General features: G+C 37.2%; 1 protein-coding gene across 1 annotated transcript in view; it reads right to left on the bottom strand.

Annotated features, from left to right (window-relative positions):
* THSD7A (thrombospondin type 1 domain containing 7A) overlaps positions 1 to 17,745 on the bottom strand; it is a 352,776-nt gene that overhangs the window by 140,492 nt on the left and 194,539 nt on the right. Inside the window, exons 5-6 of the mRNA XM_019726870.3 lie at positions 2,080 to 2,235; positions 509 to 721 (exon numbers count right to left, since the gene is read on the bottom strand). Of these exons, the coding sequence (XP_019582429.3) occupies positions 509 to 721; positions 2,080 to 2,235 (369 nt within the window). The remainder of the gene's footprint in view (positions 1 to 508; positions 722 to 2,079; positions 2,236 to 17,745) is intronic.

Genomic DNA, 17,745 nt, shown 5'->3' with positions numbered 1-17,745 from the left:
TTGTTGTTTTTAAATTTGGCAATTTAATACATTATTGGCCTGATGATAATTTTAGCCTTATTCAACATCACCTGTTTTCAAATTAAAAAAAAATATATATCCTATAATAGTTCAAATAACCTTGCTACTGCTACCATTAGAAAGAAAGGAAAAAGAAAGAGTAAAAGAGAGGAAGGAAGGAAGAAAGGAAGGAAGGGGGGAGGGAGAGAGTGAAAAGGGGGGGGCGAAGAAAGAAAGAGAAAGAAAGAAAGAAAGAAGAGAAGAGAAGAGAAGAGAAGAGAAGAGAAGAGAAGAGAAGAGAAAAAGGAAGAAAGAAAGAAAGGAGGGAGAGAGGGAGGGAGGGAAGGAAAGAAGAAAGGAAGGAAGGGAGAAAGGAAGAAACAGCTATTTCTGTCTTTGTAAATGGAAGTAGTTAAGATGAACAAAGACAAGTTTTTAACACAGGGTAAAGGATATCTCCAGGGTTAAACATTCATTCATAAAAACAACATAGATGCAACTGTCTCACCGTCACTGTTGATGCAGACAACCTCTTGAACTTGACTGCCTGGACCACACTCTTTTCCATTATCTGGTTCACAGTCCGCAAGCCTCACTGCTTTCCAGTCGTAACAGGATGGCTCTTCACAGGGAATGGCTTCCAGTAAGTGAGGGCAGTTCCCAATGCTCCCAGAACCCCCCGTGGGCTCACTGGTAATGCGCCGTTTCCTCAGTTTGAAACCTGTATTATTGGGAAAGAGAATTGTTACCATCATGGGTTGACTATTGCAGAAGGCTGAATGAAACCCCAAGTGAAAGCTGGATGAGGTTACAGGGTAAAAGTCATATCTGCTTTAACCACTGGTGTATCCCCAAACTCCAGCTTAATGTGAGCTCATTAATAATTTATTAAATGAATAAATGAATGAATAAACAGAATGGCCAAAGAGGGACTTTTGGTGTTACCTTACTATAGTAAAAATAAGGCAAGAAATGCCAAGTACCTACCATATCCCCTGAGGGCTAGAGTTGGGGGGAGGGAGGGAGGGAGAGAGAGAAAAATCTAGATTGATTTTGCCTGACTTGGGAAGTCTGTAGTTATAAAATATTCAAAGAAACAATGAAATCTCAAGCTATTCAGAAATATTCATGACCAGACAAAAGTGCTATTACTCTGAATTCTTTAACACTATCACACAATTAACTTTGAAAAGGAGCTTCCGAGAAGTTGGATAGTCTCAGAGAAATTGCCTCTTTGAGCGTTAGTTGATTTTAGACTCCCTGGGAATTTGAATTAGGGATATAAACCATCTGGGCTCTAATGAGGAGTATTCAAAGTCCTGGTCTGTGCTTTAATAGCACCTAAGTGTTGCCCTTCCTGACAATGTACAAGAAAATTAATGTCTGTTTATTGCTATGTGAACATAGTAGACCACTAGGATGCTGTCCTTTGGAACAAAATACGAAAATGATTTCAGTTATAAGATCATGTGAAAATTATCCCACCATGCCTACCATGGAGTAAACCATTGCATTTATTCTACTCCTCTTAGATATATCATTCACATCATGAAAGCAATAGAGTTTTATTTTTGTTTTTACCTTCAAAGTGATGAATTCTGTTTACTGGGCATTAACTATAGGTCAGGCATTGAATTATGTACTTCATGTTTATTATCTTATTGAATCTTTAGAGACAACTTGGATGGTAGATATCATTACACTTCTCTTGCAGATAAGGGGACAAAGATTTAGATAAGTTAATTAACTTTTCTAAAGACTATAGGACTGAGTAGGTTTTCCAGGCCAGGTCAGTCTGACAGCACAGCTCATCTTAACCACTGCATTAAATTGCTTTAGATGGTCTCCATCTGTCGTCTAAATTAACAAGTATCTTGTCTATATTGTTCTTTAGTGTTAATCTTCTGGTACCATCACCAGGGTAGATTTATTCATCTTTTGCAATCAATACTCTTGACCCATTCTGGAAAAAACCACAAATGAGTAACTGCAAGAAACAACACGGCAACATTGTTAAATAATTCATGCTTTGACTCAACTGATGGGAGTTTTAAGCATGTCATGTGACTATTAACGTACCTTTCTTGCCTTGCTGGTCATTACAGTTTTCATAAGTACAAGGTCCCCAAGCTGTCCAAGGCGAAACCTCGCATTCAACAGGACAGGGAACGTGGCACAGCTGTGAGGTATTAGGGACAGGTCCAGCGCAAGATTCCAAATCCACTGGCTTTGAGGCTGTTGGCAGAAAAGCAGAGAGATTTCTAAAGCATCAAACAAATTGTTGTGGTCAACGGTATGATTCTTCTGAATACATGGAGAAGGAAAATGCTTAAAGAAGTGCCACCAAGACATTATTGCAATGCTTCTTAGCTACCTCCTGAGAATAAAAGGAAAAGGAATGTGTGTGTGTGTGTTGGGAGGGGGGGGAACAGGACAGTGTAGTCAAAGAAACAGGACTAGAAGTCTTATGGATTGTTTGATCACCAGTTTTACCACTAATTAGCTACATGACTAATAATGCTGAGCCTAACTTCACCAGGCAGTGAAATAATCCTTATGGCCAATTTTATCTCTAAAATTCTATAGTTAGATTCTAAGAAAGTGGAATCTACTTTAGAGAACTGAACACAATAGGAAGGGGACTACTGCATTATATATATGGGAAAAAATTCTCCACTGAGTGCCTTTTGAGGGAGTCTCTCTTCCCAGTTTTGAATACCAGACAGGTAACTAACTGGTGGATATGATGGAGAAAGCGCTCATGCCACCAAATGTGGTATCTCTCCCTATCTCCAGCTGCATGACTCACCAGACACTTTCGAGACTTTTATTGAATACATTACGTGCATACGTGATCCAAGTCTCAGAATTGCTGAAAAGACTGATTTACAATTGTCCATGTCTGTTCATAAGTTGACCAATGAACTATGGATACATATTGCTTGCCCTTGCTTCTCTTCTTTTCTATTTGGATGCCTGTAGTTTGGCTATTTTGTACAGCACATTCATTGGACAGTTAATGTCAAGATGTGTCCATATTTCTGGTTAAAAATGACTCATTGGACAGTTAATGTCAAGATGTGTCCATATTTCTGGTTAAAAATGACTAAGTGAGAAAGACATTTGAAGCTATATAGACAGCAAAAGAGAATCAAGTTTAGCATCTTGTATAGTATTCAGCGATAGTTACTTTTGTTAAAAGTTTTAAGAAGTATATATCTTAGAGACACATTTCCTTTAATAAAAGCTAGTTCTTGTTTCCCTCTGATAAGTTAGAATGCCCACGCCTGTGGCACAAAGCACTGAAATAATAGATGTCTTTGATAATCTTACTGTCTTTATGTAAAGGACTATCACATTCTAAATACATAAAGAAGCTCACAGAGAAATTAAAATATTTTAAAAATTAAGCTATATTATTGTAACTTTTAAATAAAAGTATTAAATATCTCTGCTTGTAGTTTACACTCTAAGGCAAACTGTAGGTACATGTGCGTCCCTCAACTTTCTGCATACACAAACATACACAATCAATACCATGTAAAGGCTCTTACGTTAACTCCTCTTTCTGGCACTGATTTTCTGTTCTGAAAAATATTCTATAGATTTTATTTTTTCTTTTTCCTCTTAGAAATGCCTATCTGCATCCCCTCTTGCTTCTCCCCACCCACCCCAAACACACGTGCTGCAGTGAATATCAATGAATGGGCACCCCTAGTTTGCTTAATACGGAGGACCATGAGCATTCTTAAATTTATCACAATTGCTGCTAACATGCAGCCAAAGCCCAAAATGATTAATTTTATTGCTTTCCAACAATGAAAGTACTTGGCACACTAATGACAGAAAGTACAGAAAGAAATGCTTCACTTCTCTGAATATAAAACATAATTTGACATCAATAATACATGTTTCACATAAAATGAATTGTTTTTAATATCCTTACAGGCATACGAGTCTTTTGACCATTAATTTTATGTGTTGACTTGACTGGCCTAAGGGACACCCTGATAGCTGGTAAAACACTGTTTCTGGATGTGTCTGTGATGGTGTTTCTGGAAGAGATTAGCATTTGAATCTGTAGATTGAGTGAAAAAGATCACCCTCACCAATATGGGTGGCGTATCAACCTATCCACTGAGAGCCCAAATAGAACAAAAAGGTGGAAGAAGCGAAGATTCTCTCTCTTTTTCCTTGAGCTAGGGCATCCATCTTCTCCTACACTTGACATCAGAGTTCCTCGTTCTGGGAAAGCAGGAACCAGTGGCCCCACTGCCATAGTAATGTGATCCAATTCTCATATAAACATCCATCTATCTATCATCTATCTATCTATATTACCTATCTATCTATTATCTATCTATTATCTATCTATCTATCTATCTATCTATCTATCTATCTATCTATCTATCTATCTATCATCTATCTGTGTCTGTCTGTCTGTCTGTCTGTCTGTCTATCTACCTATCACCTATCTATCCTATTGGGTCTGTTTCTCTGGAGAATCTTGACTAACACAAATCTACAGTATGTAGAAAACTATAACTGCAAATAAACATAAGCAATTCCTTCACTTGTGGAAACTTTCAAACATCATTAAAATTAGAATCGTGTATGTAATCACGTAAAAAGTCATTTTTTCTCTTCTTGACTAAAAATAACTTAAACCTAAGTGATCATATTGTTTCAGAAATCACAATGACTATAAAAGGAAGTCTACTGGATATGCATCTGTGAAGACTATAAGAGCTTGAAGAAATTTATTTGATATATAAGGTTAAAAACTTTAGGAGGGAACCAAGGTTTCATTGAGGAAACAGGTTAAAACATTGTGTTTCTAATTCCTGTCCCTTTTCTTTTCAAGCTTAATTTAAGCTTTCAGTGGATTTTGAATGAATCAAAGAGAACGATCAGTTACAAAAATCTTCTTGAGCTTTGAGAGAAATGTGATAAATAAAGGCTTGAGAAAGCATAGCTTAAAGCAAAATACTCGAGACCTTCTCAACTTCTAAGCTAACCAAGTCAACACTGAGATAACAATTTTTGAAAAATAACTTCAATTTTATAGATGTCTTTATATAGTAAAGTTCTTTCATTATCAAAGAAACACAAGGAGAGAGTACATGTTTGTTTGTGTATTATTCTATTCCTTCATGATTTTCATTATAGGCTTTTCTTGTAAATAGTGTATATATTGATTAATGTAAATCACAGATAGTAGCTGTGCTTCTCAAAGCTATGAGTCAATTACATTTTTGCAATTGCCCAAGGGTTATTTGGAATAAGTATGATTCAGTGAATGAGGCAAAGGACAGACCCTGGAGACCTTACTGAGTTCCAGTGTAATTTGATAATTCCTGTAGTTCTGTATTATATAACATAATATTTACTGCTGATACCATATTGTCAAAAATTGAGATGTGTATTTTCTAGAATGGCCTAGTCATTATTCTTGTATAATTTTAAGACATTGTTCATAAAGAAGAAGTTCCAAAGAAATATTAATACATATTAGACTTTTTAAAAAAAAGTCATATTGTCTAGCCTATAAAAATAAAGGTGAGATTTTTATTGTTTTCATATGACTTAAAAGATATTCAATTATACTTACTTTGCATGCTTCACGAGATCACAAAAAAAATGTCTGAACTTTTCTAGAATTAACAAAACAAACCAAAAAAATGAGTGCATTTTTGTAGGTCCAAAACATTTCTGTATTTGTATGTTAGGAACATTACAGATGCGGAAAAAAATCATTATAGGAAGCAAACTTAAGACTTTTGTTAACAGCAATGTGGTCAATGAGGTATTCTGAAAATACAACCACTGCAGAATCCCCAAGAACAGCTAATGTATTAGTTTAAAAAGGAAATGCTTTGAGATGATTGTAGATTTACATGAAATCGTAACTCCACAGAGATTCTATATATCCTTTATGCAGTTTCTCCCAATGATAAGATCTTAAAAAACTACAGTATAATATGACAACCAAAATATTGACACTGGTACAATATAGCTTGCCTGCCTTCTCTCCAACTTCCAGAGTCATTTTATGGTTTGTTTACTACATAATGTCCAGAAATTTTTCTTTTTCAAGCAGAAGAATTAGAAAAAATTACATCTCTTAGATCTTCCTGGAAGCATAAGTTTATACATTATTTTTAAATAAAACCTCTTAATTATATAACTGGAATCACAAGAAGGAAAATCCTCAAAGTCTTTCCCAAATTCACAGCTGGGGTCTGGTATAGTAGTAGAAACCTAAAACTGGCTTCTTCCTGGCACGTTACTGAGCACAGATCACAGAACTTTCAGTTTTAACGGCCTGGTGGGAGACCTAGAATTGCATATCCAGAATTCTTTAATTATCAGGAGCAAAGGAAGACATTTTTCAGACAGAAAATGAAAGTTTAATGGACCATTATTAGGGAATTTTCCAAGGGTTTATTTCTCATAAAAAGGAAAGTGAACACAGAAACAGAGTCTAAGATGCCACATGTAAGGTGATCAAAGAAAATCGTAAAGGTGAGTAAAATAAAACATTGGCTATAAAAGCATAATTATAATAATTAAATAGGGGAGTGTGGTAGGCAGGATAATGCTTGCTCCCAGCACCCCAAAGATTCCATGCCTTACTCTTTGGAATTTGTGAAGATGTTATTTGAATGGCAAAAACGACTTTGCAGATATGATTCAGGGTTCAAACCAAAAACGGGAAAGGGGTCTGGAGTATCCAGGTGGGCGCATTCTAATCACATGAGCCCTTAAAAGCAGAGAACACTTCCCAGACAGGTCAGGAATATGAGTCAGAAGAAGCAGGAGAGATTCGAAGCATGAAAGGTACTTGATTTGCCATTGCAGGCTTTGGAGGAAGAGGATAAGAAAAGCCAAGGAATGTGGATGGTCTCTAGAAGCTGGGAACAGTCTGCAGCTGACAACCAGTACAGAAATGGAGAGCCTTTCCTCTAACTGCAAGGAACTGAATTCTGCCAATAATTGGAATGAACAAGGAGACAGGTCCTCTCCTAGAGCCTCCAAAAAGGCGAGACCCATGTCCGATTTCTCACTTACAGAACTATAAGATAAGGTGTTAAGTCTGTGGTAATTTGTTATGGGAGCAACAGGAAACTAACAGAGTTTTAAATAGCAAGACAAGACTAAAATTCAAGACTGCATAGTACATAAGTTGGTGAAGGGTAATCAGAGGTAAAATAGTCTAAAGCCCTTAGGAAGGTAAATATATTAAGTAGAGATTGTATTCATTTGGGTCTGGACCTTAACATTTTAAGGTAATCTCTATATATAAGGTAATCCCTCTAAACAAGGGAAACAATGTAATAACAACAAACTCCCGTAATAAACTCTAAGGAAGGAGAAACAAAGAAACAGGAAAAGTGGTCAAAGAAAATAAAATAAGATTTGGAAGAAATGAATACAAAATACTAAACAACTCAAAGCCAGAAACGATCAGACTGAATAAAAAAGTAAAATAAAATCCAAACTGACATTTTATATCCACCAGTTTATCAGAAATTTAAAAGTTTGACACTACCAAGTACTGAAGAAGATGTGAGGCAACCAGGACAATTAAACACCACTGATGGAAATCTAACTTATGCTCACCATTTTGGAAAAAAACTTGGAATGATCTAGAATGGTTGAAGATGTGAACACTCCCAGGTGTATACCCTGAAAAAACTGCCAGACATTTACCTCAGGAGACATTTATAAGAATTGTCATTGAAATATTGCTTATAATTGCAAATTTCCAGAAATAACTCAAGTGTCCAACAGAAAGGGAATGGGCATAAAATTATGGATGTCAATTCTATGGAACACTAAGCAGAGTTAGAAATAAATGAACAAGAGCACAGTTATCAGTAGGGTGAAACCCACAAATATGTCAAAGAGGGTAGAAAATCAGAGAAGAATACAAAAGTATACCATTCATATAAACTTTAGAAAAAACAAGCACTATTATCATGATTTGGAATAAATACTTAAGACTGGGAAAGAGGAGAGCAGCCACCATTGTCTAGAAGCTGGCCTGATACTTTCAGTTGGCCTTGGTGTTTATATAATAGCAGCTGGCCTGGCACTCAGAGCTGTGCCATGGCATTGTCCTGTTGGACATCAACAATTTCATAAAGCGTGAAATCAAGCAAAGTCATTCTGTACTATGATGGAGTGAGACAAAAAATAAGACCACTTCATGATTTGTCAAAGTAAAACCAGAGTACCTGTGAGAACCATCAAAGTTATCAAATAATTCCCTCTGCCAGCTAATATGAGCTCTGTTTCTTCACCAATTATAGCTTTAGTCTCCTGCTAGTCTTTCCTCCTTCCAAATAAGGTACATTAAGATACCTGGCCACACAGTTATCCTTGCTTTCTTACAGCATTCAATCCAGACCAAAGCACACTTATTAGACCCTCCTAAAAAAGTCACAACGGAAGTTCAAGTCCTGTAAGTCCTTTATGACACTGTGACTGAGATGCCCACAGATGTCCATGCTGTGCCCACAGATGTTCCCGCTCCCTGCGATGAGAAATAAACCCAACTTGTCCAACCACAGATGTGTTCCTGGTACACTCTGGCTAAAGAACAAGGGCAAGTCAAATATACAAAGAAAAGCACGAGATGTTAAACATAAAATTTAAAATCGGGAATCCATTTGTGGATGGAGTGAGATGTGATTTATTTATTAACAAATGCTTATTGGTATTTACTATGTGCCAGATAATGTTATGGCATTCTAAGTACTTAACATATATTAATTCATTTAATTCTCACAAAACCCCATGCGGTAGGTATTCAATTATCCCCATTACGGGGGGAGGGATAATTATCCCCAAATGGAAAAAACTAAGTATAGAGAGGTTAAGTAACTTTCCCAAAGTCACATAGCTAGGAAATCGTAGATTTTGCATTCACATCCAGGCAGTTTGCCTCCATAATCTTAGATATTCCTCAAACTATTACTCCATGTGATTTGGAAGGATATGTGAGGGGGTTTCAATAGTATATACACAGATACACATACACATGCAAATACATTTGGTATAGAATGAATTAAAATATAATTAATAGGGGTTACTACTATAGTGTATGTCATATTAACATAATAAAACAATAGGCTATCAAGATAATCCCACATCAACCCTGCTGGCCTATCAGTGAAAATCATTCGGACTTTTGTATTCTAATTGGGAATGGAAACTAAACATTCATTCTACCAGATATCAAGAACTGGATGTCCAATTCAATTACTATTAAAGTGGGAGGTTCTGCACTTGTACTGATAATACAATGGTAAATATTTATATTGAATTTATTAAATGAAGTCTTTTAATCCTCACAGCAATCTTATGAAGTAGGTACAACTGGAATCCCAAATTTAAAGATGAGGAGACTGAAGCACAGAGAGTAACTTGCCCAAGGTCACATAGCTAATTAGTGGCAGTTGGGATTTGACTTCAGAGACCATGCTCTTATCCACTCATCTATACTATGATATGACAATTAGTAGAAGCCACGTGCTTCCCTCATGTTTGACCTCAACTCCCTGAGGTCTATACCGTATCTCCCCGAAAATAAGACCTAACTGGACAATCAGCTCTAATGCATCTTTTGGGGCAAAAATTAATATAAAACCCGGTATTTATTATATTATATTATATTATATTATATTATATTATATTATATTATATTACATTACATTACATTACATTACATTACATTATATTATAGACCGGGTCTTATACTAATTTTTGCTCCAAAAGATGCATTAGAGCTGATTGTCCGGTTAGGTCTTATTTGCAGGGAAACACAGTAAGACAAAGGGTAGCTTGACTAGAACACATAATAAATTTTAAATCAGTGCTTGGTTATTGTTGTGTGTGTGTTGGGGAGGTGACAGCAGGAACTGGAAGTGACATTCATCTGGAAAATGAATCCTCAGTATTTTAATAAGAAACAGTTTAGATTGTCATCCATTTTTAATAATGATTTTGAAACTAATTCTTGTTCTAGTGCCTAAAAATATTCCACATGTGTATTTTTTTAACTCTTTTTATCATGACAATATGTATTTGGATTTTCAAAATTGTTTAAATCAGAGATTTCACATGCAGCCTACTGCAGACCTATTTGTAAAATGATATGCCCTTTCTGTACTCAAGCAAAAAACATATTAGGGTTCAAAGGTTGAGGAAAATGCAATAAGTTTAATAATTCATTCATCCATTTAGCAAAACAGCTGAACATTCTAGCCACTCAAAACCTACTGATATTGTATTTATTTTCCACTGTCTTACCCGAAGATCTACACTTTTCTTGAAATAGCATATCTTAAACAAGCTTATTTGATTTCTAACTCACAGTTACAACAAAATTCTCTTGGATTTAAATTCTACCTTCTACACAGGAACTGACCAAACGTTATTATTAAGTACATGATAACAAAAGAGATTCTGAAGACCTGAAATAAAATCAGTTACAAATGGCTTCCTTTGTTATTCTGTTGTTAAGTCAGTTGAAATAAATGTTAAATATCTATTCTGTGCAAAGTCCTGCTATTGTGTGATATAGCACCTATATGACAAAGAGTGCTACGGGATCAATGGTAATGGCAATGGTGATTTTCTATTTTCCCTTAATTATTATTAGTGTGTGATAACATTCAAGGTATATTTAGCCGAAGCAGTTTTAATTCCAAGAAGGTTCTATTTGATGGTTTACACAACACCCACTTAATCTCAGCTAGAGGCACTATAAATTCACTCCCAAGAATTTATGTCAAGAAAATAGAGAAAGCCTTTATTCTGAAAATTAATTAAATTCTACATGTATCAATAATTGCTTGAGGCTTTTTGAAGATGTTCTTGTACCCAAATTTATTCACAGAAATTTCTCTCTTGTCTTTCTCAGGCTGTTGTATTTAATGGGGACACGAAACCCATTGTGTTCTTTTTAATAATATAGGGTATTGTTTTTCAGAGAACACACTATTCTTGAATCAATTTTGTAACCATATTCAAAGCAATGATTGGGAATTACCTCTTGGGATTGAATGTGCTTCAGAATTCACTGCCACTCCTTTCTGGCTATGATTAACTCATTATGGAGCTATTGTTTTTGATGAATCTTTTCTTCTTTTAACTCAAGACATTCTAGACTTTGTTTAGGAAGCATTCATGCACAGTTCTTGCGTTCATTTTCTACATCATAATTAATGTCGTCTGTATCCAATAGACTCATCACTGCTTTCGTGTAGCCCATGAGCGGCTAGCCACGACTGTCATCCGCAGGCCATCTGCCTGATCACAGCTTACTTGTGCTTGCTGCTTGGATAACCTCTTGAATTGTGTTGCAGTCACAAATTGCAACAGGTGACTGAGGTCCCAGACCATTTTTTAATCTTTTTTTCTTGTATTACACTATTTCAGAGCTAAGCTATTTGAGTGTTCTCTGTATTTGGAGTTATAGTACTTTTTTAACATAGGCTTCTTGATTTTTCTGTTTGGTCATTTTTGCGGGGTTACAGAAGACCTAGGCGTGTCCTCAAGTGGAAGTTATCCCAGATACATTTCATAAATGCAGATGAGGTTCTTCCCAAGTATTCCAACACAGGACATTTAGGTTCAGATTGAATCTAGAGTAGAATATTGCTCTTTCTTTTCTCCTCCACAGTATGTTCTAGTTTTAACTTCCCAATTGTGGGTGCTGAGGACACTGATGGTGGAAGGAACAAGCACATGACCAGCTATGTAAGCGATACAAACTTCCAAGAAAGCCATCTGCCCTCTATAAAGGACTCAGCTCACCTTGTATCGGGGCTGCGGTCTGAATACTGACTGTTAGTGGAGTCAGGAGAGCCCCGGTGATGGGCCTTGTCTTCAGCCGTCACTCTGCTGAGTTTGGGTGCCAGGGAGAGTCCCGTCGGGATCCCTTCCTACTCCTCATAGAAAGTCTACTCTTTCTCACAGGGTTTGTTCTTTTGCCTTGGTCCCTCCTTTCTTTCATTCTTTTATCCATATCGTCTTTACAAATAGAAACCTTTCTAAAAGCCTAGCCTGTGGATGGGTTCTCACCTTGTTTCCAGAACTGATGTCGGCTTCCCTATTTGTAAATTCCATTGGTCATGGTCGGAAATTATAGAGAGAGGGCCACCTGCCTCTGCTCACCATGCCATATTGCCTGGAAAACAAATATCCCCACAGCTTGACTCAAATAAAATAGAACTGTGATATCCTTTGAAGTATTTATAGGAATAAAAATGGCAGGTAATTTCTTTCACTGACCCTGATTTATATACGACAAAAAGAGTTAAAAATAAGTGGGATTTCAAAATACACATCTCTGTAGTAATGCCAATCATTGCTATGATTTAAATTTCACAAACTCTATCAACAGCTTGATGAGGACATCGCTCTCCTACTACTGGGGTGTACCATCTGTTGCAACACTGCAAATATGGAGTTGTTTTCCCCCCTTTAAAAACAAAAAAACAGGACATATTGTAGAACAGTCTATGTAAAACTCACACTGAAATCTTCCAGCAACACACTATTATTGACTCAAATTCCCATTTATAATGTACCTAACCTAACCAGACAAATAGTATTAACAGATATTCTAAATTAAAGTAATCATTTGGAACCTGTACTTTTTCCACAATATAACAATGCAGACCCTCACTCCAAATATATTCTGATGACCAAGTACACTTAGTTTGCTAGGGCTGCCATAGCTAAATACCATAGACGATGTGGCTTGAGCAACACAAATATATTCTCTCACAGTTCTGGAGGCTGGCAGTCTAAAATCAGGTGCCAGCAGGGTTGGTTTTTCTGGGGTCTATCTGGCTGCCTTCTCACTGTGTCCTTACATGGCCTTTTCTCTGTCCTTGCACATTCCTAGGATCCCTTTCTCTTCTTATAAAAAACAAAACAAAAAAACACTCACATTGGTTTAGGGACCCACCCTGATGACCTCATTGAAACTCAATTACCTCTTTAAAGGCCCTGTCTTCAAAACAAGTCGCATTGAGGGTTAAGGCTTCAATATATGGATGTGGGGGAGGGGGGGGAACAGGTTTCAGTCCCTAATGTCAAGCTTGATGGAATATTGAAGAAAGAAATCCTTTGTGAAGAATGACTTAAGCGTAGTCCGGAGTGTGACCATATTCACTGGCACATTTTATCAACTTTTCACTGCTCTTCTTGCAGGAAAACAGATCTAGGCTAAAGCTGCACTCACTCAAGTTTCTCCGTAGCAGGTGACTGTCACCATTATTGTCTGACCACCGCTAATTTAGAAGCAAACAGAGGTAAATGTATCCAGTGTGAGGTTTTCTGTTTTATTTTTTTCCTGAAATTTTCCATTCTTTTCTCAAAATCTCCATTTATAGAATTCTAAATGTAGAGTTCCAGTTCCTGATCATTGCATCAACAGTGGGTGAACTTGCCAAAAGTCTTGAAGAAGTTTTTTTAGCTTTTCCTTCTAATGTCTTAGAGTTCAAAAATAAAATATGACCTGGAATTCTGAGGCAAAGGCCAAAAGCATGATTTGTGGGTAACTGAGAACTATAACCTCAAACCTACTTATCATCTGCAAAAACACTGTTGTCATAATGAGTTTCTTGATGCCAGGCTCACTCATATTTTCTGGCTCAGCGAGTTATTTTTACCTTTCTGGGATTTCTCATTCTAGTTAATTGTCTGTCAAATCCTTTGTTATTATTCCTAAATTTCCCCCTTACACTTTGTCAGGATCAGATGTACCTTGTGACTATTTACTTAATTAGTAGATTCCACAAATGTTTACTGAGCACCTACTATGTACCACATACACACTAGTACCTACATGGTGCTTAGGATGTAGTAGAGAACAAAACAGATGAAGGTGCCTGCTTTCTTGAAGCTGACATTCTCACTGAGGAAGGAAATAGAAAATCAGTAAGCTGTATAAACACTAAATGGGACAGTATGGTGTAGGCAAAATGAGCTATGAGAAAAGAAAAAGAAAAGTAGAGGAAGGGTCTCGAGTATGTGTGGGAGACATGGGTTGCAATGTCAAACAGGGTGACCACATCCAGCCTCTTCAAGAATGAGACGTTTGAGACAAGGCTGGAAGGAAGGGATGGGATTAGCCAAGCACACGTCTGGTGGAAATGCATTCCAGGCAGAAGATGTATTCCAGGAACTGCAAAGGAAGCCCCAGTGACTAGGCTGCAAGGAGTAAGAGGCAGAGGAGTTGGAGTCAGGGTCAGGACATGAGTGGAGGAATGGGAGACTGGCTTGGAGTGAGCTGCAGCATCCATAGATGCACGGCTATGTGCGGGAAGAGGGACAAAGCCTGACGTGAGACTTCAAATGACTGCTTTGCTGCTGTGTGGAGAATTAATGGTGGGGGTACATGAAAAATGGGGTTACCTATGAGGAAGCTATTGCAGTAATAAAGACAAGAGATCATCAGACCAGGGGTCGATAGTGGAGGTGAAGAAGATATTGGAGGAGGAGCCAGAACAATTTTCTGAGGAACTGGTTGTGGGAATGAAAGACAGAAATCAAGAAGAAATCCAAGGATTTTGGTCCAAACAAGTGATCTCCAGCCCTTGGTTGTCATTGCATGATTTCTGATTGTTCTTGACCATTTAGACTGTGATAAGTCATTTTCTCACGCAGCATTTCAGAAGATCAAGGCTCTGTGCTCTACGCAACATTCCAGTTGACAGACACCTCCAACCCCGCCAATTCCTGCTCCCTGTACCTCCACTGTTGCCCTGCGCTGCATCACCTCCCATCAATCCACCCATTCCTGTAGCTGCCAGCTGAACTGGCAGGTTTGCATTAAATTACCGGGTTTGACATTTGAACAGTTGAGTTTCCCACATGCCTAGGTTCCTCTTTTATTAGGCTTTAACCTGAGGGCTGCTAATGTTCACCCCATTCATGGTAACATACAAAGAGTTCATGTTAGGACTCCTTGAAAAAAGAGCATTACTCCTGGGAATAATTTTTTCAATGTGGCTGAGTCACAACATCACCTGTTGGAAAATGTCATCATGTAGCATTAGAGCTTTTCAGCATGTGACAAAGTCACTGGTTTCTGAGTCTGTGGAACAGAATCACAGTTTTCGTGGTCCAGTTTAACCTTACAACAGTGACTTTTCAATTTTCAGTGCATTCAACAGTTACTGGAGGTGGGGGGTCGAGCAGGAGTGGGGAGAGGGGTTGTTTTACTGAAGCAGACTCCTGGGTACCATGCCTGGAAATTCTGGTTCATTACAGTTATATTGAAACCTAGAAATAACCTAGGAATGTGGATTTTTAACAAGCACTTTAGCCTGTTCTGACGCAAGTAATATTGAGTACCCTTGAGAAACACAGCTATGCATGATTGGAGCTGAAGGTGACCACAGGATGCCATAGCACTGTGGAACTAAATGCTTACCTTACAGAAAATGTCATGCACATTACAGAGCTGCATGCACTCTGGCGAATTGCTTGCTATTGTCTTTGGCCATAGAATATTAAGAATTATTTCTTCGGTGGTATTTTATTTTTTCTATTGGTGATTTATTTCTTCCTGGACATTTTTCTAAGCTTAAGACTGAGTCTACATTTTTACTTACAACAGCCCATAAGCTGAGTTTGAATACTTTCCCCAAGCTTACACAATATTATTTTAAGTAAAAATGCTTAGAAGAGTGATACTGGATATTCTGGAATATCTGCCACTGTGGATCTCAAACCTCACTAGGAAATCCTTCTGGAAGTTTGATATTGGTGCTCCTTGACTCACTTTTGTGGGAAGGTAAAATTGTCTTAGGGGAAAAGGATAAAAAAAAAAAAGAAAAAAAAAAGAGGGCTGACTGGGAAAGATCTACAAGGCAGATTGGCTTGTGTATTTTGGATATTAACCCCTTACTGAATACATAGTTCATAAATATTTTCTCCCACTTCATAGGTTGCCTTTTGATTTTGTTGGTGGTTTCTTTTGCTGAGTAGAAGCTTTTTAGTTTGATGTAGCCCCATTTGTTTACTTTTGCTTTTCTTGTCTTTGCTTTTAGTGTCAAATCAAAAAACTCATTGTTAAGACCAACGTCAAGGAGCATACACCCTATGCTTTCTTCCGGGAGTTTAACAATTTGAGGTCTTACCTTCAAGTCTTTAATCCATTTTAAGTTGAATTTTTTATTAATTATTAATGAGCCCCTCTTACATTTTATCTCACAGATTTTAACTTTTTAATCTCAGTTTTATACATTTGTGTCTTTATCAACTTCTAGCCCACTGTAATCATTTAAAATCTTATCTATTTTGTCTTTTTCATTTTTTATTTTAATGGTATGTTAAGTATCATATTTGTTACCTCATTACTTTTTCTCTAAATATTTGTTTTGCAACTTAAAAACTCTACTCCTAATCACTACTATTATTATTATTTTTCAGTTCCCTATTCTCGTATATTTCAAATTTTTTCCCCCCTCTGGACAGTAAAAATGAGAAAACCTACAGCCGTGTACGTGGAGTGGGCTCTTCCCTTTTCACTTTGCTCATCTTCTGTTTAACCCCAAAGCATCTCTATATGGTTTCAAGTACAGGTTAAAAAAATGCAATGAACTTGTGTTTTAATATTACACATCATTCAAAGTTTACGAGAAGAGTTATATGGTTTAAATTCCATTAAATCTGACACAAAGAATCACTGAATGTGGAGGAAAAAAGATATCAGCATTACAACCCAAGCAAGAGGGACCGTAGGCAAGTGTGCAGGGATGGGCTTTAAGTCTCTGGCTTCACCTTGATGAGGGACCAGGTGGCATGCAACCTGACAAGAACTCTTTAGAGGACATTTAGAAGTGAATCCAAAACTAGGGATCGGTCTCCTATGTATTTTGCTTGGATCTTGTGTCACGATGACTTCTGTCTCTGTTCTTGATGGATTCATCAAAGGGTCCTCTTGGCTGAGGCTTTTCTCTGGTCAGGGAAGCGTTGCCCAATGGGCTTAGCTGCATTTCAGTTGGGAGGCCACGTTTATTTGTGAAGAATGATATTAGGCCAGCTGGCACCAAATAGATCTGTAAAGCCATAAATATGAGAAGGGAAGCTGGTCTTTCCTCTAGGTTTTGGTTCCAACCGGATGAAGCTCTCTGGAACTGAGTTCCACAGCCCTTCCCAAAGGAAATTTGGATGTTATTCTGGGAGAAAGTTGAGAACTGGGGCCTGACGGCACTTACTTAAGTTCTAAGGTCTAAGGTATAAGGGTGGGAACATTTTATTCCTCACAACACTACTTGTGAGAGGAGAAGTTATTCTAAAACAAGGGCCATACTTTATATTTTAGATCAGATTTATTGAGATCAGTGTATATGCCTGGCATGGTTCTAAGTACATGTGTTTTCTCATTTAAAATTTTTACAAGTTTTATTATCCCTATTTTCTAGGGAAGGAAACAGGTTCACAGAGAAGTTAAATAAACTGTGCAAGATCGCATGGCTCAAACATTGCACCTTCACAGTTTACACTCTTTTTAACTGTTTGGTAATGAATTCTCTCAGCTTTCATTTCTCTGAAGATGTCAGCTTGTCCTGCTCAGTGTTGAGGGTATTTTTGCTGGATATAGAAATCTCACAATTATTTTCAGCAAAGACATTGTTTCATTGTTTTACAGGCTTCGTTGTCTCTGATGAGATTTCAACACTCATTTTTTTACCTTTATTCACATGTACATTTTGT

The sequence above is a fragment of the Rhinolophus sinicus genome, chromosome 4, assembly GCF_057876585.1.
Source record: "Rhinolophus sinicus isolate RSI-liver-muscle chromosome 4, RSI-T2T, whole genome shotgun sequence".
Lineage (NCBI taxonomy): Eukaryota > Metazoa > Chordata > Mammalia > Chiroptera > Rhinolophidae > Rhinolophus > Rhinolophus sinicus.
This window is presented reverse-complemented; position numbering and strand designations above follow the sequence as displayed.